Raw genomic sequence first — 24,257 nt, 5'->3', positions numbered from 1 at the left:
CTATGGTAGTATGTTAATATAGAAGAAACACCCCTCAGACGTTGAGGTATTGTCTTTCTAGGCCTTTTGTGAGCCGAGCGAGCAGCTTCTTGCTCCTCCTGGGGCCTTGACCGAACCGAGTATGGTATTAGGACCCTACAACATTATATCGTGAATGTCCACAGATGAAGTAGCGTCGATTCTTCTAGAAGTGAGGCTGAGCGGTGACCTGAGATACGTAGCAGTTTTACTAACTGTGGGGTTCGCTACCGGGAATTAACCACATGGACGAGAGGGTTGAGAGATTATCTCCGTCTGCATATGTCTCGGCTCACTTGCGATTGCCCAATCGATGTATTATTCATGAAAACTTGGCTTTCATTAGCGCATACACAGTAACTTGCAATTGAGCCGACGTTGTTATAGCCAAGTTGATCAGATAAGGGCGTGCATAGTTACAAACTCGAGAATTGAAAAATGATCTCAAACTCCATTGCAGCCCTTTTAATCAACGAGTCTCTATAGACCAAGTCTTGATACAGTTCGAGTCGCAAGCACTTTGATACACATATTGTTGAAAGCTGGTTAATGTCATTTTTGACGTCACAACACTTGAGTATCCTCGGTCGGTCAGAGACAACATGAGCATAGTCCCCGCAAGCGAAATGAACAAGGAGGGGCCGTAGGCATACGTAAGAAACTCAAATTCTAGTAGTATTTTGATGGTTGAGCTATTTCCGGGTCCAAAAGGGTCTGGATGTCTGGGTCTTTGCTGCCTTCAGCCGACCAAGTGGAGAATAGAGCTCTGGAGGAGATCGTGTGATAATGCAATGGGTCAATGCAACTGACACACTGCAATACTAGTATGTATGGCCTCTGCAAGCGCCGAGATAAAGTTTGGAAATCTCGCATGAAAGGAAGGTTAAGTTCCTGTTCACCTGCAGGAAACCCAGAGTGGAAATGGACCAGAGTCGAGTCGATGACTCCCTTGAACCCTAAATGGACTGCGCCACAGTCCCCATGAAATCACGCAAAAGCCAACTGTGGCTGATCCCTTATACTCACGTAGTTTGGCTTGTCTTCTGGGTCAAACTAATTTAGAGATGGGACCAGACCCCTGACCCGTGCCAAGAGAGGCCAATCGCATTCCATCTCAGCCGTACTTTGCCACATCGTTCGATCTGCAAGAGATGGGATCGTGCCCACTCTACATCTGTTCATTTGTCGACGGGCGCATAGCGTGATTTCGGTCTTCCCTCTGCCCCTCATGAGCTGAAAGGGTATGAACGGGATCTCCAGAAATCGCTGCCTCGATGAGGAAGCCCGGTAGCGACATAGAGCTGCCCCTCATGCCCCCCTGATTGAGATATAAATAATGGCCATTACGGCTTTCTCTTGCGTCTGTTTGTTTTCATCTTGCCTTCGTATTCCTTTTCCAGATCTGAACATTGTCTCAATTGCATTCCAATTCTTTCTCTCTAATCAAATCTCTCAAAACACACAAGCCATAAACAATGTCTTACAACAACCGCGACAATGACTACGTATGTTCATTGCGCACACGTCTTCCAATTGTAAAGGCGGGCACTAACATTAATTGCCTATCAGAACTCCAGCCGCTCTGGCGGCCATGGTGGAAATGATAGCTATGGCGTAAATCTTGCTCATTTCATCGCTCACTACTTGTTCTCAAACGTTACTAATGCTTCCTAGTCACGCCAGGGCAATGACTCTTACGGAGTATGCTATCCCCCTGTTGGCATTTCAGTCAAGTCTTCTCAGCACTAACGTCTATCAGTCCTCTGGTGTAGGAAATGACTCGTACAGTGTATGTCTACCCCCTCACCCCAATTGGTACATTTCACAATAACTCACCATCGCACACTACAGTCCAAGGACGACAGTTACGGAGTAAGACACAAAGCCCGGCCAAACATCGACACCCCACTAACAGTCGCATAGTCCTCAAACCGCTCAGGAAACTCTAGCTACGGCGGTTCTGGAGGAAACGACTCCTACGGTTCCCGCCGTGATAACGACAGCTATGGCTCCTCCGGTAACAACAACAGCTCCTTCGGTTCCAGCAACCGCAAGGACAACGACTCCTACGGATCATCCGGAAACAGCTACGGATCCAAGAATGATTCCTACAGCTCGAAAAAAGATAACTATGGTTCTTCCAATGATTCCTACGGATCGGGCTCGAAGAACGATAGCTACGGCTCTAGCCGTGACAATGACAATGACTCCTATGGCTCAAAGAAGGATAACCATGGTTCCTCTAGTGGTTCATATGGCTCTAAGGATGACAACAGCTACGGATCTTCTGGCGATTCCTATGGTTCCAAGAAGGACCACGGCACTTCCAGTGGCTCTTATGGTTCTAGCCGTCGTGACAACGATAACGATAACTCTTATGGTTCTAAGAAGAATAGCTATGGCTCTTCCAACGACTCCTACGGCTCGAAGAACGATTCTTATGGCTCTAAGAATGACAGCAGCTACAGTTCCAAGAATGACTCTTATGGCTCGAAGAATGATAGCTACGGTTCCAACTGTCGTGACAACGACAACTCATATGGCTCCTCTGGCTCTCACAGCTCTAACCGCCGTGACAACGACAACAGCTACGGATCCTCCGGAGACTCCTACGGTTCCAAGAATGATAGCTATGGCTCTAGCGGTCGTGACAAGGATAGCAGCTCTTACGGGTCCTCTGGTAACAACTATGGCTCAAAGAATGACAGCTATGGATCTTCTGGTTCCTACAGTTCCAATAACCGAGGTGACGCGTACGGTTCCAATGAGCGCTCTGGTGGATACGGTAACTCCGGTTACTAGGCTTTTTTGGTGTCATTGTTGGTTGATGGATGTATTTCATTAAGTCTATGACTTTATAAACATAACAACTTGAGATTCGAATTCTGGGGTTTTGTTCGATTAATCTGAATTATAGTAACTGGACTTAAGTGGATTTATAGGTTCTGGTAAGTGGATGATAAACGGAAGGGCATGTGATTAAGAATTGAAGAATATAAGGAAGAGGTATGATTTAGAGAAAGCTTTCCCATCCATTTTTAATGTTAAAAACCACTGAGTGGTACCTTGTTTCGAGTATATTTTAGGATATCGTAAACCTCCACAACTGTTCCCAATGTAGGCATCTTTGACATGGAAGTATGATGATGATTATATCCATTTTCACTATCCCAACGGAACAGAATGCTTGCATCGCTCCTGCCATGCCTCGTCTGGAGGATACATGCGAAAGCTTCACTCCATCCACCATGGCCATTATACAGGCAGTTCATAGGATTCATGCTTTGTTGTCGATATTGACTGGAGCTCTGCGGGCTCAGACATGACTGCTACTTTCTTCGGAGCGGGTGTAACGGTAGCTCGGCTCAAACATCTTCTCTAGTGGCCTGTTTCCTGCGATTCTGCACAAAAAGAAGGCTGCGGCTGCGATGATCATGATCGCCCCAACGGATATGCCAACTCCAATTCCTGCATTCATACTTGTGGAAACTTCTTGGCTGCTTTCCTCAGTATAGGATCAGGAATCGCTGTCAGCGTCACCGTCGTCTTGGGTTGTTCTGTGGTGGGCAGGGAGCCATTTGGGACTGAGGTGTCAGTAACGGTTCCTAGTCTGACAGTAGTAGTACGAGGTATCGACGATATCATAGACACAATGGTAGTAGAGATGGTAAGGGAAAAAACCACTGACTTTGGCGAGTCCTTTAACACTCATGGTGTCTATCCAGTCGGCGTTCCATATCCTCACGAATGCAGATGGACCCAGAAGGCCTGTAACATGCTCAGACTCAAACGCTATAGAACTGGCGTTAAGTTTGACTAGTGCATGTGAATCAATACTGTGTCCTTCTTGCCCAATCTGGAAATCGGCCTCCAAAGGGTCGTGTAAGCAGTTATATTTCCATCTCACAGTGAGGCCATCCATGGCGTTCAGTCGATCGCCTTGGGCTGGTTTGATGATTTCGACCCCCTTTTTTTTTTTTTTTTTTTTTTAGTGAGCGAGCAGAGAGCATTACGACTGAACGAGGGGGTTCCTTTGTACACTAAGGGCTGTAGTTGCGCTAAGGAACTTGAGTACTCACCATGAACAAGAGTTAGCAGAGGGAAGAGAAGCACCAATGCTTGTAGAGGAAACGTCATAACTGGCTGGGAATTGTACATTCTGATCAAGCCCTACCATATCATGAGGGCTGCTCAGAGTCACGGATCGACAGTTCTAGGAAGAAGGAAAGGGTAATATGTCTCTGGGTTCCACCAGGTTTAGGCAGTGTCTTCGCAGAGCCACCGCATGAATGGAAGAATCTTCACTCATATTAGGTTCTGCATAAGCCGGAGCGGTCTGGGGAGCCCAGAATTCATGTTTCAGTCATTATTGGTTGTATAAACCTGTTGGATCCCTTGCCTTAGAGCACAATATGCGGCTGAGACGGTGCCTATGGTTGTACTGATCTGAGCCTTCTTTATTGGACAACGTTGACCGTGGCATGCTTGCATCGCTCTGGCTAGGTAGGCTGTGTATCTTTCCTAAGAATACTGTTTCGGTCCGTTGGTGCCGATACCCGGTGGTGTAGAGAGTCGGGGTCTGCATATTTAAGCCTGAAGTACCACCCTCTCAATGTACATATAAAGGCCACCGGGGAGCTGTGAATCGGCATCAATAGCACCGATATCATGCTCAGGAGCATCGATTCCACAATGTAAAACACTACTGCTGTATATTACGCTGTTAGCAAAATGTCCATCAAGTAGGGAGACAAAAGAGCCTGGAGGTGGCCTACCACAAATGTTGACATCCTTGTGTGATTCGTGAGTGTTGGTGTAACCAGAATGAACAGGACCAGAACCACGGCATGTATGTACTTGACAAATAATGAGACTAGTCGCGAAAATAGTTAGTAGTTTGGGAACCGAATAACAAAGCAGCATCGCACAGCAAGGTTAGTATATGCGACTCTGTAACAACTGTGTGGGGCCAGATTCATTCTGGGCGACTGCGACAAAGGCTCGGGAGATTTCAAGTTCGAAACACTATATGACTGGCTAACCTGCTGTCACTCGTGACCATCTAGTATAAGAGGTGTCTTTTCTCAAGTAGCAAAGGGTCACCAATAATACAAATCAGTAGAAAGTCAGTTGATTCGGTTCACTGTAGATATAATAACAACTTAAAGTAGTAAAGCCAGAGTAGAAGTTGATTCAGTCACACAGGCAAACATTAAGCATCCGCTATCAGAAATTCTCCTCGATCCTGACAATCTTTTCCGTTTCCGCCTAGTACAGAAATCCCGTGATAGGAACAATGACTATTGGGGTTTCTACGCACTACGTTTTCCTTTACGATGCCCTGGTTAATATGACTATTGTCTAAACACATTAGCAGGGCTAGACAAGACTAGGAAGAATCTGTCGGAACTGTCATAAGAACATATATGTTTGAATTATGTATTCTAACCTGTTGACGGAGGACACGGTACGCCGTCTTGTAGACCAGGCAACTGGAACCTATGCCTTACCAGGTATATAGCACTACCAGGTTTTGTTTCCACCATCTTCTCGAGTTCTGAGATTGTCTCAGATTTCAGAGCTGTCTCGAGTTCCAGAGCAAATGGCGTCAGGGAAAACTGCCGCGAAGAAGGGTCATATGCTATCCAACGATTGAACTAAAAGATGTCAGTACAAGCATCCACACTCTCGCTTGACCACGAGCACTTACCTTCGCCAGTCTCACACCCAACCAGAGACACCGGTACATTCTAGAGATACTCAGGGACTCTCGTTCGACATTCCGCCCATCTTGATCAGAAGGGCAATTCTCAAAGAACGATGAAGGATAATAAACTTGGCTCCAGAGCTGGCCACGAATGAGGAAGTCTTCCGGAAGCCAACTTGTTTCATTAGAGATAGGAAACTCGGCCCCCTCGATCAAGTTGAAGTCAAATTCATCCAGGGAGGTCAACCAACCCTGAACCAGTCTTTGAAGAAAACCCGGTTGAATGATCATATTGAGGAAGATGACAATTCTGTTCCAAGGAACTACGGCTTCAACACATTTCATACCAGACGCGGTATATGACAGACACCATAGGAATGCCAGAGAGGTATGGAGTGCGGGGAATAGATTCATGTTGTTAACATGTTCAAGCATAACGGAGAATGTCTCAAAAGCAAGGCAAGACCCATAAGCCAGTTGGGAGGGACCCTTTTGAGCCCCAAGGGTAAGGAAACTAGTCACAGCCTCATGGGCGCTTGTGACGGGGTCTTCGGCAGCAGCAAGACTCTCAAATGGGTTGGGATGCTTTGTAGCCACTTGGTGAAATTCAGCGCATAGGAGAGAATCACTGTTACTGTATTCTAGCATTGCCGCAATATTAGAAGAAGTGAGGTAAACTCCCTGCATTCTGAACGTCACGCCCACTCGGGGAATATACTTTTCCAGTGAGGACAAGAACTCATCCGCTGATTTAATGAAATGAACTGCAGTAGTTTGCGTAAAAAGGTAGCCATGGGCGGACACAAAGGCAGTCGTGACATGGGGGTAACCAATCACTCTTGGACCTTGCAAGAGCGGGCTAAAAAAGCGCAGGATACTCACCCTGGTGCGTGGGAATGGACGCACACTAACCAGGGATTTTGTGTAGTAAAACAGCTGCTGGACAATATCGGGCCGCGCTAGAACCCCGAGATGGTGTTGGATCCTGCCGACATCAGGGTTCTTATCTACTGCCTTATTGTACCAATATCTTGCAATTCCAACCCAGATCTCATGATCCAGCAAGCCACGTTCTTCAATAACAACCCCATATCTTGACAGGTCTCCAAGACACTCAATCCAGGTTTCTTCAAATGCCGGGACGGTCTCTAACAGCAGTGTTAACATTGAGTAAGCCAGATAAATGAACGTCAGCATGTGTTCGAGGGATTCAGGAAGTCGACGATGTAATAATTCCAGAAATGTCTGGATTCCGTAGCGCCACATACGAGCGGGCACATTGTACTTTTCTGATGATTTCCTCAAAGCTAGGTTAGCCGACGGATGTTGCGAGGCCATGAAAAAGTCGTGATGCTCTTGGAGTAAGGTTCGATGTAGGGCGATCAAGGCTTGCCATTGCTGATGGGACAACTCGCTTTCCTGTACAAATTGTTGTTTGACGATGTCGATACACTTCTTTTCCACCATGACGAGCCCGGCGTAAATTCCTCGAACCTCATTGGCTAATTGATCTTCTGTTATAGGATGAGTTTCTGGCTGTAAGATGATCCCAGTTGATTCTATACCTCCAGCTACCGCAGAGTGCCCTCCAACCATCTTCTGTTCATGGCTCAAGCTCTCTCTAGATTCGTTTGATATAGGCGCGGAAGCCATAGCGCCCTGTGTAAGGTTCGCATTCGGTATATGTGGGCTTTCATTCAAAATCTGGTTGGAGTCTCTTTGGTGGTGTGTCTGTGAAAATTCCCCATTGAGATCGCCCGGCGATTTAGTAGAAGCACTACGAAAGTGAGTATCGGTTTCGTTAAATTGGGCCTTTGCCATTGGACTTTCAGTAATTGGCCTGCGGGTTGGACGATCGGGAGAGGCGCTGGATGGCCCCCGTCTGCTTTGCCGTGACTGACAACGCCTCTTGTTCGGAGATACCCATTCGCTATCAGGATCACTTAGACCATCTGCGAGATAACCAGTCGGAATATCACCACTCGACTCAAGTCTCTTCAAAAGGGAAGAACTGGTGGAGTGGCGCGCCTGGTTGGTTGAAGATGACCCTGCTGGTGACCCAGCATCCGATACTAATGGTACAACCGGCTTCCTGCGTAAAAGGTCAACAACTTGCTGCAATTGCCGGTGCGGCTGGTGGCATCCTCGACACATCTTTTAACAGACGCCACCTAACGATGCGTGAATTACTCACTTGGAGAAGTCTGCCTCGATTCCAACTTCGGGAGAACCCAAATGCTGGTCTCTTACAGGATCCCGGAATCGTAAAGGAAACGTTTCCCGATCAACATTATCGTTGCTCATTGTAGTTGGTAGAAGCATAGACGATATATCATCTGGTTTCGTTAGCGGCTTAACTCTGAAGTTCCAGAAAATATCAGGTCCAAGAGAAACAGGATGTTTTTTTCCCTTAAAAAAAAGAAAGAAAGAAAGAAAAGAAAAAGAAAAAGCAAAAAGCAAAAAGGAAAAAGGAAAAAAGAAATAGTCTTGTTCATTTACCAAGGCTGTATTAAAGTATGCTAAATGCGTAAAAATAAATCAAGCTTGCTTGATACGAGGAAAGACCGACAGTGTTAGAAAGAGTTGATCCGTTCCAGTCACAGAGCCTCCCGAATTGTGCACAGTCTATATTCATATATTGGAGGCTCTGGAGCACGTTGCAGAAGAGAGATATAACAAAAAGTGGGTCTAATTATGGTACAAAGAGAACATTCAAAAGCTTACCTGGGACAAAGAGGTTACTTATGAAGGAAAGAGGGGAGGTAATATTATGGTTAGGCAACTAGCCTCATCTTCCATCCATCTGCCTAGTAGATAAACGAACAAATTAGATCGGGACGCGGTACATTGACACACGAAGAAAACCCACAACTATAGGAATATCACGATGTGACTCAAAGAGTGAAAAATAGGAACAGTTAAGATATGGAGCAAAAAGTGACAACCATGGTGTTGAAGAGAGAAGTTGAAGGCGGAGAGGGGCAGCAGGAAATCGTCCGAAGCTGGCTGGGGTTATACTTTACTTAATAATGCCTGATATTCCCAAGTCAAAGCAAGCCACTTCCGGGTAGTCAGCCCGCCTTTCAGTTGCCTTCTGGACTATTGTGTTTGTTGCTTACCGGTTGATCCCTGAATAATTTCTCCCGCCAGGAAAAAAAAAAAAAAAGCAAAAAAAAAGAGAGCAAAACAAACCTTTAGTTTATTTTATTTTTCGTTTTTCAAGGATCCCACCAATGTACGATAACTAATTTGGATCCTGCATTGAAGATCAATTCTAATCTACGAGATATACCGATCGTTTAGGACGTGAAGAGAATCGAACAGAACCGCTCCAACCAGTGGTAGCGCCACATTTTATGTGGCGCACCCATGATGCTGTTCTATGACGCACTTCTCGATCCATACCAGTTCTGCGATCTATCCTCGTGGATCTGACAATGACCATGACGTTCACCGACAATTTAAATACTTGCCAATACCCAACCATCAATCTCTGTAGACTTCCGTCGCAATTATCCCATTGTTCAATAATCCACCAACCATTTTAATGCGATCCGATTCCGTGCTATTAATAGTGAATTGTCAAGAAGGCTGTGCTCTGGAAAGTTACCGATAGACACGGGTATCGTAGTTCAGATTTGGAAGAGTTGCCTGACGGCCTAAATCGCTGCCGATTGTCACGGGTCCCCTGATTGGCTAGTTCAAGCAAACTTGCACCACCTGTCCGCATCGACTTGCATTCCTGGCTCCAGCAAATATCAACGCGCGTGAGTCTCGAGCCTCTTGTGGGTACTAATACGCAACAGTCAGTAGTTTCTGTTATGAGTCAGTTCTGCAAACTGTCTTTCATACTCGTCTAGGTATAAAAGTCGCAAGTTACATCTATCCCGCCACGTTGTCTTGAAGAGAGCAACCAGCCTGTCTCTCTTTCTACACCACTAGGAGTCTTGCCGATATTGCGTCAGCTTACTAGTATGTCTCAGCGTATATAGTTCGTGGTGCTCGGATGCCAGCAAATACGACTGTTAGATGTCAAGTGGATGGGTCATTGCGTGCCAAATCGACCGAGCCGAGCCTATCCCCGGTCTACCCGAGCCAAGGACGAATAGAAACACTCTCTCTGGGCATACAGTTTATCGCTTGGACTGCTGAAGGTTATCGGGTATCGGTCCCAAATGATGTTGTAAAGAATAAGACTCTGGACAGTTGCCTTCCCTTGCGTGGACACCGCTTCTTCTGCCCTCTCCTGTGTCCCCCTAGCCTGGATCGGACTCGCCGCCATGTTTCAAGCAGAGCGTGCTATCGATGATTCCTGGGCTGGTCTCGAAGCCAGTATAAATACGTGCACATCACCTTTAATGACGGCAGTGTGTTGCATACTACGTCAGTAGAATACCCGCGTTGTTAGTCTTGGTCGGCGAACAACTTGCCTTCACTGAAGCGACAAAGTCTAGGTCTGTAGTGAAAGGTTTAAAGGCCACCAGATCTGGTCAATCAGCAAGGACTTCGTCCACCCGTCAGCCCTGACGAGGCTCGGAGCCTTGTAAATAGGAAGCCTACTTCATATCTGGTTGCCATATCCTATGTGGCTCTTCATTTACAAAGGGGTGCACTGCCTCATACAGTTATGTCATTAGGGAGCCGTGGTGACCAGGAAGACTGCAGTAGATTGAAAATTGGTGAACATGGTTTGCCATTTTATCGGACTCTTGAGATCATTACTTTTCTTCACTTTCTCTACTGCCCACCATGACAATGTCAACGTGTGTGAGCTATAATTCAACGAAAGATCAGGACACATACTCCTCGACCTGCCGCCAAACGATGAAATGAATATAAGGACAGGGGGAGTTTATTAAACATCCCTCCCGCGGCTACTTCCAAGCCCGGTTAAGACTCGTATCCTAATTTCTTCATTTATGGTGAAATGGGAATTGTTGCTAACCTACAGTTGCTTCTGCCGAAACTTGCAAATACATTCCAGGTGCAGCTTTCGCCCACACTAACGGTGTACTATCTTGAACCACATATACTATACTTCCTTTCTCCACTGCGCGTCGATTAGCTTGGTATGGAATGTTTGACAGGACTTAGCTCTGTAGTATCTGCGGTTTATTTTCAACTATTGCAAGGATACTGGTCAACACTCTCAGACCAAATCAAAAAGGATTCTAATGAACAGGGGCGCCGTTAATTAGCCTAAACCAGCAACTAGTATTCCAGACCTAAAGGCTTACGTTGTTGGATATCCATCGCAAGAATCGTGGGACGCTAAAACTGTGGGGTGCCTTACGAACATCCGCCGCCAAACCGCCCCAAATCCTCCAATGAATACCCGCGCAGCAGAATCCACTAACACCAAAAGGCCAAGCTGGCGACAGGAACGTGTCGGAGATATGTCCGCTTGTTTCCCCCCCTCACATCGTCTTCCCCCATCCATCTCGACGTCCCCGTCCATGATGCTCTTCCTCGATCATTCTGTCCGATTTTCATGGTAGTTCTTTCTCCAAGACAGGCTCCGTGTCGCATGGCTGGCCAAGTCCGGATTGTCCCTGTTCAGTTGAGCGCTTGAGCTCATACTATAACTTGTACCAGAAAACGTATCCTCAATATCTACAATTGATCGACTCTACCATGTCACAAGAACCGTGGACTGAGGTTTGCGCTCAATGCGCCCAGCTCCTCTCCAGCGTTCCCCCATCCGTTCTCCTTACCGCGCTTATCGCGACTCTGCTCGGGGCATTTGTACTCGTAAGTGCCATCTGTTTTATATCCCTACCTTCCTGGCAATGTTCTTTTTATATGATACAATTAGCCCCTAGGGCTATTTATGAAGATTGACTAATTGACATTCTTTCTTTCGCATACGTATGCAGGCCTACATAGCTCTCTTTTTCGTCGCCCCTGTACCCCGAGAGCCCTTTCCAGAAGAGAAGAAATACCGAACACTATCGAAGGATGGATCAATCACGGAACCCCAGCAATTACCTTGCTGGCAAGATTCCCTGTCCAAGCGCCCCAATCGGACACCCGATCAATCAACTATTGAAAAAGCCGACCTTTTTATGTCTGTGGTGATACCAGCCTACAACGAGGAGAAACGGCTTGGGGGCATGTTGGAAGAAGCTGTCAACTACTTAGAGCGGTCATATGGAACGCTACACAATACTACTGATGAAAACGGTATTGCCAAAGAGAAAAAGACAACTCGACAGCGGAAACCGGCCAATGGGCATATGAACGGCCATGCAGCGACAGGTCCTGGAAACGAGAAGGGCTGGGAGATAATCATTGTATCTGACGGGTCTAGGGATAAAACTGAAGAGATGGCGCTTAGTTTTGCCCGAGACCATCAACTCTCACTGCACCCCAAAGGTTATGCTGGTCCTTGGACCCCAGGCACTCAAGAGGGAGTTCACATACCCCCTGGGACAATTCGAGTCGTGACGCTGTCTGAGAACCGAGGAAAAGGAGGCGCCGTCACCCACGGCATGAGACATGTCCGGGGCCAATATGTGGTCTTTGCCGACGCCGACGGAGCTAGTGATTTCCAGGATCTTGGGAAACTTGTTACTGCTTGCCAGGACATCGAGGACACCGAAGGCCGTGGGGTAGCGGTGGGTTCCCGGGCGCATATGGTTGGGAGTGAAGCTGTTGTCAAGGTGAGAGAATCATCCCTCTGAATTACTCGGTCAATTCCGCGCACTAAACCCTGTCGCGGCATCTGGACTAATATTGACATGTTATACAGCGGTCCAAATTACGCAATTTCCTGATGCACTCTTTTCACTTAATCTTATGGCTTTTGACACCTGCCAAGACTGCTACCATCAAAGATACCCAATGCGGCTTTAAATTGTTCTCCCGAAGATCGCTGCCTTATATCATCCCATATATGCACTCGGAGGGATGGATTTTCGACGTGGAAATGCTCATGCTTGCTGAATTCTCGGGAATCCCAGTGGCAGAAGTTCCGGTTGGCTGGAGAGAAGTTACTGGAAGCAAATTGAATGTGCTTCGCGACAGCATTGGAATGGCCTGGGGACTGGCGGTCCTCCGAGCTGCATGGTCCCTAGGCGTGTATAGACGCGCATGAGCTTCCCCAATTAGAAGGAGTTAAGGAAAGATAAATGATTTGTATTTACTACGATTACTACTTATTTCGGCATTTCCAATTTCTACCAAGTCATACCCCTGTGAATGTTAGACATCTACCTCCATATACCGGTTTACCAAGTGGCAAACATGGACAAGAAACAAGTTGCAACGAGGACAGATAAATATGACGTCTACACAATCAGACAGCCATATATATAGTAGACAGGGAACCACTAAGACCATCGAGCTCCTTAGCGCGTTTCAACAAAATCCCATCCATCTATACTATACCAACAAGAAGAACTATAGTATCTCCCTAGCTCCTATTAAATAGGTTTTACCATATCCAACCAAATCCCGGTGGCAACTTAACTTTCCCAAAAGAAAAGATTTTCACCGTTTTTTTCCTTCACAAAATAAACTTTGATCGTCCCCTGAAGCCGGTTGGTTCGGACCGAATTTCGTCGTGGAAAACATCCTTTTCTCGGAATCGGGAGCGATGCAGATGAATGGGTTAGCTGACCGATTTAGTGGTGTGATGCTATAACCTCCCTCGGCTTCTTTGAAATTTTTTTTTTTTTTGCCTTGCCTTGCCTTGCCTCATCTTGGTCTTAAGACGTGTGTTATGAACAGCACATTGTTTTACTTGGCATGACCTGATTCTGACGCCAAGTTTTTGCACTCGCCTGACTCCTTTTTTTATTGCCAATCTTGCTTTTTTTCTTTTTTCCTCTTTGCTATCTGTATTACTATACATGAGGCCATCGGGGAGCTATGGCTTAGGGTGTGATACGGATCAGTCGATGATGACATTTTCCCGTATGGCGTTTGGAGCTTATATACCGTCTTACTTCACGTTTTCTCCGAGAAGGCAATAACCTCCATCTATACCCGAACAGCTTCAACATAATATCTTATCTATCCATCTATTATATACGAACTCGCAAACAGCAATTGAGCCAGGCGCTCACGCAAAGAGAGAAGAAATGGCACAAATATCACAATCTCCCCTCCTCCGCTTACCACTTGAAATCCGTCTGATGATCTATGAATACGCCCTGGATGTGCCAAACGAGTACATGGACAGACCGCTGATCGTGGTCAACGATCGCGGGAATTCCTTCACAGCGCGGGGCCGCTACCGCGCTCTATCAATGTGTCCCAGCTGGGTAGGCGAGAATGGTAAAGTCCGCAGCCTGCTCTCCGTGAACCGGCAAATCCACGACGAAGTCGAAGACTTCCTTTACTCGCATAATACGCTTTTCTTCCTGAATGCGTTTAGTCTGGACCGGCTGGGCGCGTTCCTGGATACGCTTAGTGAGACGGCGCGCAGGCGCATTCGCAGTGTCGGCTTTGAGATCTTCTTCTTTGTGCATTCGCAGACGGGCGTGCCGAAGCGGACCTTAAAGGAGTATGAGCGTGCCGGGAAGATTCTGAGCGAGAAACTGCCGAATTGGAGCAGTGTTGTGTTTTACCTTGATCCGAGGTTTTATTTCCCGTCGGCTGCTGTTGGGGGCAGGGAGCTGTCGGCTAGGGGCGTTTGGTATCTGGCGACGAAGTTTGGGGCGATGAGGAAAGAGATGCAGTTTTTTGCGCTGCCGTCTATTCATCGGCATGTTATGGATGAGGCCAAGAGGAAGATTCAGATGGGGAGGAGGGGGTCGCAGGAGCGCGCGTTTCTTTAGCGTGTGATCCTTCTCTTATTTTTCTCTTTTTATTTCTTATTCCTTGATTTCCCCCTTTTGAATGGGGTTCATTATCAGGTTTTCGGTGCATTATACCTAGTCGCACTCTCTGCTTCAGGGGGCTTTTTGGGGTTTCACTTGGGGATTTCAAGGGTGGGGAAAGCATTATCCCCGTGGATTGGCGGTCGATGCGCCATGACGTTTTTCGAAACTAGATGCGGAGATAATAACGTCTCTGTTCATTCTCCACCCACCATATTAATTATGTCTCGGAGTCCCTTCATCGGGCAGGTTCATTAGCGGGAGTTTTCAGGTCAGATGAGATTGGCAAGGAAATCATGGTTTCGGGCGCAAGGATCGTGTTCAAAAAGGGTTACATAGCATGTCTTATAGATTTCGGTATAATAATAGACTTCCATTGCTCAGATGATCATAGTGTGTGGTTGCTAAGTCGGCTGTGGAAGTGGATATGCTGCAGGCAATTCCTGTGACCAGCATACCAGGCACCATCTATTTCAAGTGCCTTAAACCCAATAGCTTCTAGGTTGGTTAATAGAATTAGCTAAGTTGACTAATTGTTTACCCACCGTCTACTATGGCTTACTGCTGACAATAGGTAGCAACACCACAGGGCCACCTAGTCAAGCTGACTGCAAACGGTTAAAGACTTTAAGCTTGGTGAGGTAATTGTATAGCATTTGTTGCTCGTAAGCAAGTTTCTCACGCTGGGGGTAAGAAAGAAGCGAAAAGAGCCCCTTGAACAAGGGCATAGACTATCATATAGAAGACAGTCATGCGTGCGTACCGGTACTGATTCATGATCCGAGTCTCCTTCTTACCCCGGCATACGTCCACTTTCTCCGATGACGCTAGCGAGTGCCCCTCAACTAGAGCATGTGCTAGCCAGAAATACCACACTGGATAGCCTGAGGACATGCGTGTGATTATTTGAACGTGGTGTTTCAGGAAAGTCAGGATGGCTAGGGTTATCTGGGGAACCGCTAGACTACGCAATAGACGACCTGTTAATGGCGCCTCCGAGTGAACTTGCGTTTTGGACATATTAGAGGAACTTTTGCCATTGCCCCTTTTCTGTCTATCCGATCCCACACTGAGTGTCCAAATAGCAGAGTATGTCATGATTGCCAGCATTGGGCCAGCTAAAGCGAACAGGGGGATATTGGACAGAGTCCAATACCGAAGAAAACCATTGTTCCTACTAGCGTTAAAATAGACATTGTAACTACCGAGAAGTGTACATACCAGTAATAGTCTTGAACGAAGCTATAGATGCTGGGAACAGTCTTAAGACACCATACCCTTGGATCACTGTTATCCACGCAGAACTGCTCATAAGCAATATATTGCGGTATCACAAATCCGAGGCCCGTGCAGATCCCAGCCATGCCAACAGCGATTAGTCGACGGGTTTTGGCGAAGGTAATCCCCTTAGTCATTGAGTGCAGGAGCCTTACGGCTTCCTCAAAGAGAATAATGCCATTTAAGAGACCATTGCTGCGAGCGGCTGTTGCTAATCCATACAAGATACCAGATAGCAGGAGCAAGGTATCATAGAGAGTCGAGGGAACCCCTGAATAACTAAAGCTCAGTACAAACAAGAGGGAACCCATGAAGCTCAAGAGAGCGTGGGTACTCTCGCCATAAGGAGCCGATAGGAATAGTCCAGCAGGCGATAAGATGTGTAAACATGCGGCGATAAATGCAAGGTTGCGGCCCTTCCTTCCAGGAAATATAGCACGTGCTAGACTGTACAGCACAAAAGCCGATATACCGTGAGCTGCATGAGCTACGGTGATGCCAATAATACTCTCTATTAACGCATAGCTTATGCCGGCTGCGTGTCGGAGAACTGGCATATAGTTAGTCGGTAAATCCACAGCTCTCCGGGGTACAAGTGCCCTCACTATTAACTAAGGTTCTGATGAGGCTTGCGAACCCAAGATTGAATGCCCATTCTTGCTCAAACAGGCAGCCTCGACGAGCGATCTCTGTAAAATAGATAGCGTCCCATCGGGTTAAATTAGTGGTAAGCAAGCCCAATATTGGTGTCAACAATCTATGGCGGTCTGTATTAGCTGCATTACGGCCCAGCGCCAGTAAGGCGGTCGAGGTATCATACGCAGGACCGGGACTGAAGACGACCAGGAGAAGTAGAAGAGCTTTCCAAGTAACAAAAAACAGTAAAAGATATCGATAGGATCGATCGAGTAAGGTTAACATTATAATCGATCAATTATTTGAGACTTTCAAAAGAGATCCCGGGCAATGCGACCGAGCTGATTGGCTCTACAGTACTGAATGGAAAGTGAAAGGGCCATGGAAGGGGTAACAAACCATGGAGTGGACTAATACTTAAAGAGGCTAACTACTACTAGTACTAACTTGGGACTAGATCAAGGCCGCTTTTTGCTCTGTTCAAGTCTACTAATAACATACCCTAGGCCGAAAAGCCGGATCGACTATCAGATACTAGCTCTTATAATGACCCAAACGCCAGGTGCTGTACTGCTAGTTTGATTTACATCCGAAAGCTGACATTTGCGAAAGAGTGACATTTATGTACGAGGTGCTGTTCTAAAACAAAGAAATAATTGTAAAAAAAAAAAAAAAAAAAAAAAAGAGGGGGGGGGTTCCTCTTTATAGTAAAGGGCTTGTTTTGTTACTCACGAAATTTTCTATGAAGAGTTCCCTATATTTGAACGATTCGAGTCTCAGACAAGCATTAGGCGGTTGAGGGCTATATAGCCACTCATTAACCGCGGAAAGGTCGGTGACTAGTAGTGACACTTCTGAGTAGTCAAACCAACCCTGTGCTTAAGAAATTTACTGTAGAATGATAGATATAATAGTGCTAACCATTCCGTACCTTTCCCATTTCATTTCCAATTCAAGGTAAAGAACGCCTAGCCCGAAGCGAAGAATTGATGCATATGCTTCTCGATAGGGTGCTTCAGTCAACGATGTCTCTATGGGCCAGAACGAATATAACACTCGTTTCTCACCGCAACCGCGCAACACTGTTCTCAGCCTGGCCATTTCTAGAGCTAGCTACAAGCTAGTGAACCGTCTCATTGAACAAGAAGCCAATGTTCATACAAAAGAGGAGCATACAGACCCTAGATTTGGGTTTAAAACTGATCTCCGGGACATCACCGCACTCCATTATAGGAGTATCTATTGGAATATAGAGGGTATCCGAGTGCTGCTGAATTATCTGGGCAATGCCAAAATTGCAGACATAGTATCAATTCGTAATAGCTTTAGAATACTACCATTGCACTGGGCAGCTATAGACAATGACACACAGGAACAAGAGAAATATTTCAGAGAAGACAAACTCTTTTCTAGATATATTGATATCCTTAAATTATTGTTGACTGCCAATCCGAGCACTATTAATGTGCAGGATAATAAAGGGTCCACAGCCTTGCACTATATAGTGATTAACTACATAGGCACTAATAGAGAAGGTCTAAAGAATATCTTTCAATTTCTATATAAAAATAGTGCCGATGCGAGTATATCAAACTATAAGAGACAAACAGTGTTACATTTATTGGCTCTATTCTCTCGAGACTGTGGTCCTATTGACACAGCTGTCATAGATTTATTGATTATACATGGTCTCGATATCCACTAGACTGATAAATCCGGTGCCACAGCTCTCCACGCGATATTAATATATTTATAATATATTCCGGTGCTTAAGTATCTTCTTAAACTTGGGACGGATGCAACGATTCAAGACTCAGAAGGAAATATGCCTCTTTACAAACTTATGACACGTCCGTACTTGAGGACAAAGAATATAATACTGGCTCAAAGAATAGCAGTGCTGAACGAGATCACGGTAGCCCTACAGAAAGCTGGCAAGGTTAATATAATAGACCAACCAAACACTGTAGGACAAACATCTCAACAGCTACATACGAAAATAGTAGCCATATAGCAGAAAGCGGAAGAGCATAGAATAGAACAAGAGACTAGAGAGGTTCAAGATTATAGCTACTGAATCCTATTGAACATGGGTACTTCTAGTCTGAGTAAAATACATGAATATACACGAGGTGTATAGGACGGGATAGCTAATAATCCAGTAGGCACTGTAGTGCAGTGCCATAATTTCCACGTTTCTATAAATATTCTGGCTAATGAGTTTCTTTTTTGATATCAACCCAAGTATTTATATAGAGAGGGGGTTGTTCATTTGAAGATTGTTTCGGTTAAGAGGAGATAGACTATTCCGGTATTAAGTATAGGTACAGAATAAACAGCTTTCCCGGAAGGACTCCGGGAGCACGATGAGTGAGTATTTATCTGGTGTGTGTGTCCTGGAGTGTTCGCTGACGTGCCCGGATCAATCCGTGAGCGATCCATATGTTATCACGTGAGGCCTTCGTAAAGCAGCGGCACTTGTAAAGGAAGAATAATGCTACAGTAATACCACTAGTAGTAGGAGTGCTTGCACACTAGGAACGGCTACTACAGTAAACGGTAGCAGCCAAGCTGACCGCCTACTCGCTGTCACAAGATTACGGAATTACTAGATCGGGAATTCTGCATGATGCCCGCCACTCGGTGGAACTTTGATCATTCAGAAGTTCACCTGCACGCACCAGTCGGAGTGGAGCATGAGACATTATAGAAGATATTCATGAGATTTTCCGGTGGCACCCGCATTAGGAAGTTGAAAGACAGGCAACTATCGAGAATAGTGTGGAGAGGCATTTGGGGGTGACAGCAGGAAAATAACGTCATGGCCCCCCTCGTGATCGGCTTGAGACCTCATCCGTCGAGCAAATAATGTCAACTTTATTATTCGCGCAACGTCATTGTTTTTTTTGTAATGTCTTCCATGTACATATATCTCGGATGGTACTCCGTACACAACCAAAAACTCATTTCGAGAACAAACAAGCAACACACGACTTCCTGTCACTGGCAACCGAGGCGAGGTTCAAGCCCAGCCACAGGATATCTTCTCTCCTTACTACCTAGTACATAGTAACTACTACTAAGTAGTACTAACTGATACTAGTAAGTGGCATTTTCCCCGCATGTGGGCCAATCATGAACGCCTACTTTGTTGGGCTGGCATGAAAGAAGTTCTGATTCATTTGCCTTAAGGCCTTAAATTTCGGTCCAAGAGACCCGCTTCGCTAGTAATACCTCAGGTAACAACACCAGCTTCCAACGGCTGTTGCATGCTTGTGAACCCAGCAAGTCAGGCGCATCGTCCACTTGTTCTCCCGCCTTTGGTCGCCTAGTCGCTGCAGAAGCCCACCACCACATTTTACCAATCCCAATTATCCTTCCCATGCGCTTCTTGCAGGGCTGCTTCAGGCGTCGTCGTTGATACCTCATTAGTCGGTGACTTAGCTGTTTTTCCGCGATTGGAAACACCTAGCACTGATCGTTTGCTTTTCGCCACTCCTGTAGGTTGTCCCTGGTGGATTCCCTGGTTCCATTCGTCGCATCCTGGGGGAGTCTCCACCAACAAACATCTGTGACTGTTTCATGACTGTCAATTCACTTGTGAAGCATGTAGCTAATGGTCATTAAGTACCCAAAGTTCTTTTCTTCTGATTCAGCACCGCTTTTCTTTCCCCTAAATCCCCTCCCAAATTATCCCTTTATAGGAGGGTTCGTCCACTTCAAGTACTCAATCGAATTCAATCTCTTGAACTGTCTTACTCGACAGTCGGCTACCACCACCACCACCCACAATCATGAAATCATCAATTGCTGCAAAGGTCCCAAACGGCCACGGTAGCGTCTACAAGGAAGTGCGCTTCTCACCAACTGCCACTCCCATTCGTCGTACCCAGTCGGTACCGAACGCCCATGCCGTCCATCATCCAGGAACATTGACCACCAAGAGGGACGCTTCGGCCTTGAGTGCAAGCTACATGGAACAGGCACAGTCGCTCCTTGTTCGTCAACGGGCTAATTTCGAAAATGAACGGTTACTTTTTGTAGAAGAAAGGCAACTATGGGAGAAAGAACGGGAACTGCTCAGATTGAGGATCACCGAACTCGAGTCGCTCCTAAAGGGTATTGGACATACAATTACTTCCACAGGAGCTTCAACCGACTCTTCATCGAAACCCAGTTTGACATTTAAATACCCATTCGACCCACAGCCTCCGGCAAGCTTATCCGAGGAGAATTACCAACACTGTGGCGCTCAAGTGTGGGAAGGTTCTAGCCCCGGAGGTCGGCCCACAAGAGTATTCCCTGAAATAGAGAAGTCAGATAGCCACAGTCAGCACCCGGAACAAGGCGGAGTTTTGTCAATCTCAGGCCTCTCTCTTGATGCTGCTTTATCGCCTCGAGCCCATGCGGCCGATTCTGCAATCACCAGTGTACCAGTACCGATTGAGAAGCTCGACAGCAAACTTGATGGCATTACGCTCAAATCATCTGCGTTGCCTCCAGAAATTGTCGCCCGCGTAATGACACCTCCATCACCTTCACCTCAGGAGGCATCTCCGGCTTCCGTATCTGAAAAAGCCCTAGAGCGCCGAAACAGTTTGAAGTTAAGGCTTTCAGAGTTGGGGACACTAGAGAGAAGGTTGACGAAGGACGCCGGGCACACTCCAATGGTCGTTATTGATGGTGACGCCGATGCGGATGTGGAAATTGAGCAGCCTTCTCCAAGCGAAGGGCGTTCGAAGGAGGGCGAATCCCTTGCCCCAGCGGCACCTCGGCAGCCCGCAGAAAACTCCGATTCGTACTTCTCCGATCTACCCGAAGATCCAGCCTTGAAAGGCCCTCTATCCCTACTGAACGATGAAGAGCATGACAGTGGCTTCCTTAAGGAATTAGACCAGAAGCTCCTTGATCAAGCAAAACAGGCCCTGGGGTACTCTGAGGAGTCCAAGGCTCCGGAGGTCGAGATTGAGGCTGCAAGCCGCGCTAGTCAGGAGCCAGAACTGAAATTCAAAAATAGCACGAATTTTGGTACTGCATTTGGTATCTCAAATCTGGGTGGGGTCTAAAAAATTTTTGGATACTTTACACGGCGGCAATATGTTTTACACTATGAATTTGTTGCATACATTACCAGTTGGGTTTATCATTCATACACGGGAGAGGCGTCCTTTCTGTTTTATCTATGGATATCATGAGTGACGATTTGGGATGATGTATTACCTTTTATTTATTTATTTTTTTTTTTCCTCTTTGCTTCTTTTTGGGATAAGATACAAACCACTTTCATACCGAGGAACATTTGTGTATACCCTACTAAACAAACCTTCTTTACCAATTGAGACAATCCTTGTCTTGCTCATATTGACTAGGCAGGTAACGCCAATAGGTTTGTGGCTCCTTGCATGGACCTGCGTCAAATCTCAGATCTAGATCCCTATCTTATCTCCTTTCATCCCTTAACCCCGGCGGTTCTCTCGTATTCTGTTATTATCTAGTAAGTTTACTGTCTTAGCAGCAGCTCTTTACAGTTACCTGCAGGATCCTGTACCTTCTAGTTTTATTATTTTGCCTTCTTTGCCCCTTGGCCCAAGCTTTGGGCCTGTGCTGGAAGCCCCCTAGGTCTTGTTTCTAGGGCAGTATGTCCTAGAAAGGGTATACGAGCCCTTGAGAGCAAACCCTATCTACGTATTAAGGTGATACTCCGAGAAGGCTATAAAAACCGTCTACATTCCTTCATTCCTGCTTCTCATCAACGCATTCCTTCACTTCTATCAAGCTTCCAATCATTGACTGAATCCATTCATTCGAGAAGCATTTTTTCTATCCCGTGGCTATTTGACATTCCCTCCACCAAAGTGTTACAGTCACTACCATCCTCGCAAAAATGTACGACGCTAAGAGTATTTCAGCCTTCCTGGTCCTGCTACTGGCTGCCGGACCTGCCTCAGTTGTTTCCGTGCCTGTTGCTGCGGTATGAAGACTTCATGTGTCCTGTCTGCTACATTTCGTGCAATATACTGACGAAGATCAGGACCAAAACATTGTCGCGAGACAGGTCAACAGCGAGGCTGAGGCAGGATCTAACTGGGATATCTCCATCCCCGACGGACCCTCATACAAGAGCGGCTCTCACGCATTTTCCGACTACCATGAAGGTCCTGGCAAAAACGGCGGCTCTAGCTCCTCATCCGAAGCTGGTGCCAGCGATAATACGGTAGTTTCTATTCCAGATGGCCCCAGCGTTAACTTGGGAAGCTGGGCGCACTCTAGCTATGAGCAGGCTGAGACTGAGCCTGAGCCCGAGCCTGAGCCTACCCCTACTCCTACTCCTACCCCTACTCCACAAGAGCCCCAGCCTTCCCCTCCACCTTCTTCAGTCCCAGTCCAGCCCATTCTGCCTCCATCACCAACTCCCTTTGTCCCCACCCCTCCACTGACCACCGCGCCTGCCCCTGAACCCCCTGCTCCATCACCCCCCGCTCCTGCTCCTGCTCCTCCTGCTCCTGCTCCTCCTGCTCCTGCTCCTCCTGTCCCGGCTCCCCCGGCCCCTGTCGAGGAGCCTGAGCAGCCTGTTGAAGCGTGCCCAGCTCCCGAGCCTGAAACTCAGCCTGAGCCTCAACCTGAACCTCAGCCAGTGGTAGTGCCGGAGCCCGCCTACACATGCAAATGCGCAGCATAAGGTCTTCCAGCTACGCCAGTCTCTTACTATCTAAAAGACCATACTGTCTAGAAGTACCTTACCCTTCTTTTTGTGAAAATTGACCTGTCAATTGCCTCTAGCCTCTTACGCTCCGACGAGTCTGTGGGGAGGATGTAGTTGATCCTATATATTTATTTTTCATTTTCCAGATGTATTTGCCACTCTATGTTAATTTAGCTATTGGCTTTGTATCTCTCATCATATTATGATCTTTTTTTTTTTTTTCTCATCTTATGTGCCTGCTTTCATTCTAAAGAAGCGTAATGATAGTCCATTCTATTAGTAGAATCTATGCCAAATCAATAATCAATTTATCTACCTACTTCGGCGACTCCTAACGAGTGGCAAACACATTTATGGTATCGTGTTAAATAACATATACATATCTATATAGAGAAATAAGAAAATACAATACAATTATTGTCCTTGCGTTGGCAATATCAGATCTGTCATATAGTGAAAGACCAAACTCAGAAAAGTGCCTATTAATATAACTATTACTAATAAGATATAGGCAATTATTGCGCTCGAATATGATTTATCAGGTTACCTGTAACGAATGCCAAATTATCTGGTTCATTGTTGCTATTTGGGTTTAATTCCAAATGGTGGCGCCCGAATGTATATATCGATGTTGACGGGTCTCATCAACAAAGTGGACCATTACCTGCAAGTCATATTTCGGATATTTTCCTGTCCACTAGTTTCAATAGCAGTGGTTTTATTATTTATTGGAGACTATTTACTTACATAATAAAATATAACACAGAGAGAAAAACAATCAAGAAAGGAGGAATAAAATATGAAGAACAGAAAAAGCGACGCATTCCACCTGAGGAGTGCTTCATACTTCAAGCCTCCAATTTTAAATCAGGGTGGCGGAGGAGGTAAAGTTCGGATAGGGTGTATCGAATGAAGCCACAATCATGTTAGGAGTCGTCTATGGAAATGAAACTTCTTGTGTAGGTACAGATACGAAAGCATAAAGAAATATTGAAGTTTATCTGGAAATCACTACCCTAAGTCCTAAACGAGCTAGCATGTTTCATTTGACATAGTCTGGGGACGACCAGAATGGTAAATGTAGACTAAT

The 24,257-nt window shown here is 46.2% G+C and overlaps 9 protein-coding genes across 9 annotated transcripts; 6 read left to right on the top strand and 3 right to left on the bottom strand.

Moving 5' to 3' along the window:
* The first annotated feature begins 1,204 nt into the window (after nt 1-1,204).
* On the top strand, nt 1,205-1,964 carry BDV27DRAFT_123367 (uncharacterized protein). The gene is made up of 3 exons (XM_032065852.1): nt 1,205-1,523; nt 1,588-1,807; nt 1,870-1,964. The coding sequence occupies exons 2-3, from the start codon at nt 1,682-1,684 to the stop codon at nt 1,939-1,941; spliced, it is 198 nt and encodes a 65-aa protein (XP_031930834.1). The 5' UTR covers nt 1,205-1,523; nt 1,588-1,681; the 3' UTR covers nt 1,942-1,964.
* On the top strand, nt 1,773-2,929 carry BDV27DRAFT_64541 (uncharacterized protein). The gene is made up of 2 exons (XM_032077179.1): nt 1,773-1,807; nt 1,870-2,929. The coding sequence occupies exon 2, from the start codon at nt 2,024-2,026 to the stop codon at nt 2,861-2,863; it is 840 nt and encodes a 279-aa protein (XP_031930833.1). The 5' UTR covers nt 1,773-1,807; nt 1,870-2,023; the 3' UTR covers nt 2,864-2,929.
* Nucleotides 2,930-3,449: 520 nt separating this feature from the next.
* Nucleotides 3,450-4,308, bottom strand: BDV27DRAFT_64525 (uncharacterized protein). Its single transcript, XM_032077178.1, has 3 exons — nt 4,098-4,308; nt 3,707-3,985; nt 3,450-3,602 (listed from the first exon to the last, which is right to left on the bottom strand). Exons 1-3 carry the CDS (start codon nt 4,098-4,100, stop codon nt 3,555-3,557), a joined length of 330 nt encoding a protein of 109 aa, XP_031930832.1. The 5' UTR covers nt 4,101-4,308; the 3' UTR covers nt 3,450-3,554.
* Nucleotides 4,309-5,417: 1,109 nt separating this feature from the next.
* On the bottom strand, nt 5,418-8,412 carry BDV27DRAFT_64498 (uncharacterized protein). Its single transcript, XM_032077177.1, has 4 exons — nt 8,225-8,412; nt 7,920-8,061; nt 5,729-7,817; nt 5,418-5,675 (listed from the first exon to the last, which is right to left on the bottom strand). Exons 2-4 carry the CDS (start codon nt 8,045-8,047, stop codon nt 5,463-5,465), a joined length of 2,430 nt encoding a protein of 809 aa, XP_031930831.1. The 5' UTR covers nt 8,048-8,061; nt 8,225-8,412; the 3' UTR covers nt 5,418-5,462.
* Nucleotides 8,413-10,943: 2,531 nt separating this feature from the next.
* On the top strand, nt 10,944-13,093 carry BDV27DRAFT_64442 (dolichyl-phosphate beta-glucosyltransferase). The gene is made up of 3 exons (XM_032077175.1): nt 10,944-11,476; nt 11,602-12,387; nt 12,477-13,093. The coding sequence occupies exons 1-3, from the start codon at nt 11,360-11,362 to the stop codon at nt 12,819-12,821; spliced, it is 1,248 nt and encodes a 415-aa protein (XP_031930830.1). The 5' UTR covers nt 10,944-11,359; the 3' UTR covers nt 12,822-13,093.
* A 3-nt stretch (nt 13,094-13,096) lies between these two features.
* On the top strand, nt 13,097-14,938 carry BDV27DRAFT_123347 (uncharacterized protein; the record flags this gene model as incomplete). The annotated part of the gene is made up of 1 exon (XM_032065851.1): nt 13,097-14,938. A coding segment is annotated over exon 1 (641 nt), but the record flags the coding sequence as incomplete, so codon positions are not given.
* A 13-nt stretch (nt 14,939-14,951) lies between these two features.
* On the bottom strand, nt 14,952-16,817 carry BDV27DRAFT_64447 (DUF409 domain protein). The gene is made up of 3 exons (XM_032077176.1): nt 16,434-16,817; nt 15,772-16,378; nt 14,952-15,724 (listed from the first exon to the last, which is right to left on the bottom strand). Exons 1-3 carry the CDS (start codon nt 16,747-16,749, stop codon nt 15,229-15,231), a joined length of 1,419 nt encoding a protein of 472 aa, XP_031930828.1. The 5' UTR covers nt 16,750-16,817; the 3' UTR covers nt 14,952-15,228.
* A 3,265-nt stretch (nt 16,818-20,082) lies between these two features.
* Nucleotides 20,083-21,939, top strand: BDV27DRAFT_64418 (uncharacterized protein). Its single transcript, XM_032077174.1, has one exon. The coding sequence runs from the start codon at nt 20,259-20,261 to the stop codon at nt 21,528-21,530; it is 1,272 nt and encodes a 423-aa protein (XP_031930827.1). The 5' UTR covers nt 20,083-20,258; the 3' UTR covers nt 21,531-21,939.
* Nucleotides 21,940-22,224: 285 nt separating this feature from the next.
* Nucleotides 22,225-23,311, top strand: BDV27DRAFT_123343 (putative cell wall protein). Its single transcript, XM_032065850.1, has 2 exons — nt 22,225-22,435; nt 22,496-23,311. The coding sequence occupies exons 1-2, from the start codon at nt 22,349-22,351 to the stop codon at nt 23,141-23,143; spliced, it is 735 nt and encodes a 244-aa protein (XP_031930826.1). The 5' UTR covers nt 22,225-22,348; the 3' UTR covers nt 23,144-23,311.
* The last annotated feature ends 946 nt before the right edge of the window (nt 23,312-24,257 follow it).

This window comes from Aspergillus caelatus (genome assembly GCF_009193585.1).
Source record: "Aspergillus caelatus strain CBS 763.97 unplaced genomic scaffold BDV27scaffold_31, whole genome shotgun sequence".
NCBI classification, from domain to species: Eukaryota; Fungi; Ascomycota; class Eurotiomycetes; order Eurotiales; family Aspergillaceae; genus Aspergillus; species Aspergillus caelatus.
This window is presented reverse-complemented; position numbering and strand designations above follow the sequence as displayed.

Bases quoted from the DNA above. Each gene is read 5' to 3' on its own strand.
- BDV27DRAFT_123367 (XM_032065852.1), top strand. From the start codon at position 1,682: ATGCTTCCTAGTCACGCCAGGGCAATGACTCTTACGGAGTATGCTATC. The intron at 1,808-1,869 runs GTATGTCTACCC...CGCACACTACAG, and splicing joins TAGGAAATGACTCGTACAGT to TCCAAGGACGACAGTTACGG.
- BDV27DRAFT_64541 (XM_032077179.1), top strand. From the start codon at position 2,024: ATGGCTCCTCCGGTAACAACAACAGCTCCTTCGGTTCCAGCAACCGCA.
- BDV27DRAFT_64525 (XM_032077178.1), bottom strand. The intron at 3,603-3,706 runs GTCAGTGGTTTT...CTGACACCTCAG, and splicing joins GTGTTAAAGGACTCGCCAAA to TCCCAAATGGCTCCCTGCCC.
- BDV27DRAFT_64498 (XM_032077177.1), bottom strand. From the start codon at position 8,047: ATGCTTCTACCAACTACAATGAGCAACGATAATGTTGATCGGGAAACG. The intron at 7,818-7,919 runs GTGAGTAATTCA...CCTTTTACGCAG, and splicing joins ATCGAGGCAGACTTCTCCAA to GAAGCCGGTTGTACCATTAG. The intron at 5,676-5,728 runs GTAAGTGCTCGT...GACATCTTTTAG, and splicing joins TGGGTGTGAGACTGGCGAAG to TTCAATCGTTGGATAGCATA.
- BDV27DRAFT_64442 (XM_032077175.1), top strand. From the start codon at position 11,360: ATGTCACAAGAACCGTGGACTGAGGTTTGCGCTCAATGCGCCCAGCTC. The intron at 11,477-11,601 runs GTAAGTGCCATC...ATACGTATGCAG, and splicing joins TGCTCGGGGCATTTGTACTC to GCCTACATAGCTCTCTTTTT. The intron at 12,388-12,476 runs GTGAGAGAATCA...CATGTTATACAG, and splicing joins GGAGTGAAGCTGTTGTCAAG to CGGTCCAAATTACGCAATTT.
- BDV27DRAFT_64447 (XM_032077176.1), bottom strand. From the start codon at position 16,749: ATGTTAACCTTACTCGATCGATCCTATCGATATCTTTTACTGTTTTTT. The intron at 16,379-16,433 runs GTGAGGGCACTT...ACTATATGCCAG, and splicing joins CATCAGAACCTTAGTTAATA to TTCTCCGACACGCAGCCGGC. The intron at 15,725-15,771 runs GTATGTACACTT...TAACGCTAGTAG, and splicing joins TTCGTTCAAGACTATTACTG to GAACAATGGTTTTCTTCGGT.
- BDV27DRAFT_64418 (XM_032077174.1), top strand. From the start codon at position 20,259: ATGAAATCATCAATTGCTGCAAAGGTCCCAAACGGCCACGGTAGCGTC.
- BDV27DRAFT_123343 (XM_032065850.1), top strand. From the start codon at position 22,349: ATGTACGACGCTAAGAGTATTTCAGCCTTCCTGGTCCTGCTACTGGCT. The intron at 22,436-22,495 runs GTATGAAGACTT...GACGAAGATCAG, and splicing joins TTTCCGTGCCTGTTGCTGCG to GACCAAAACATTGTCGCGAG.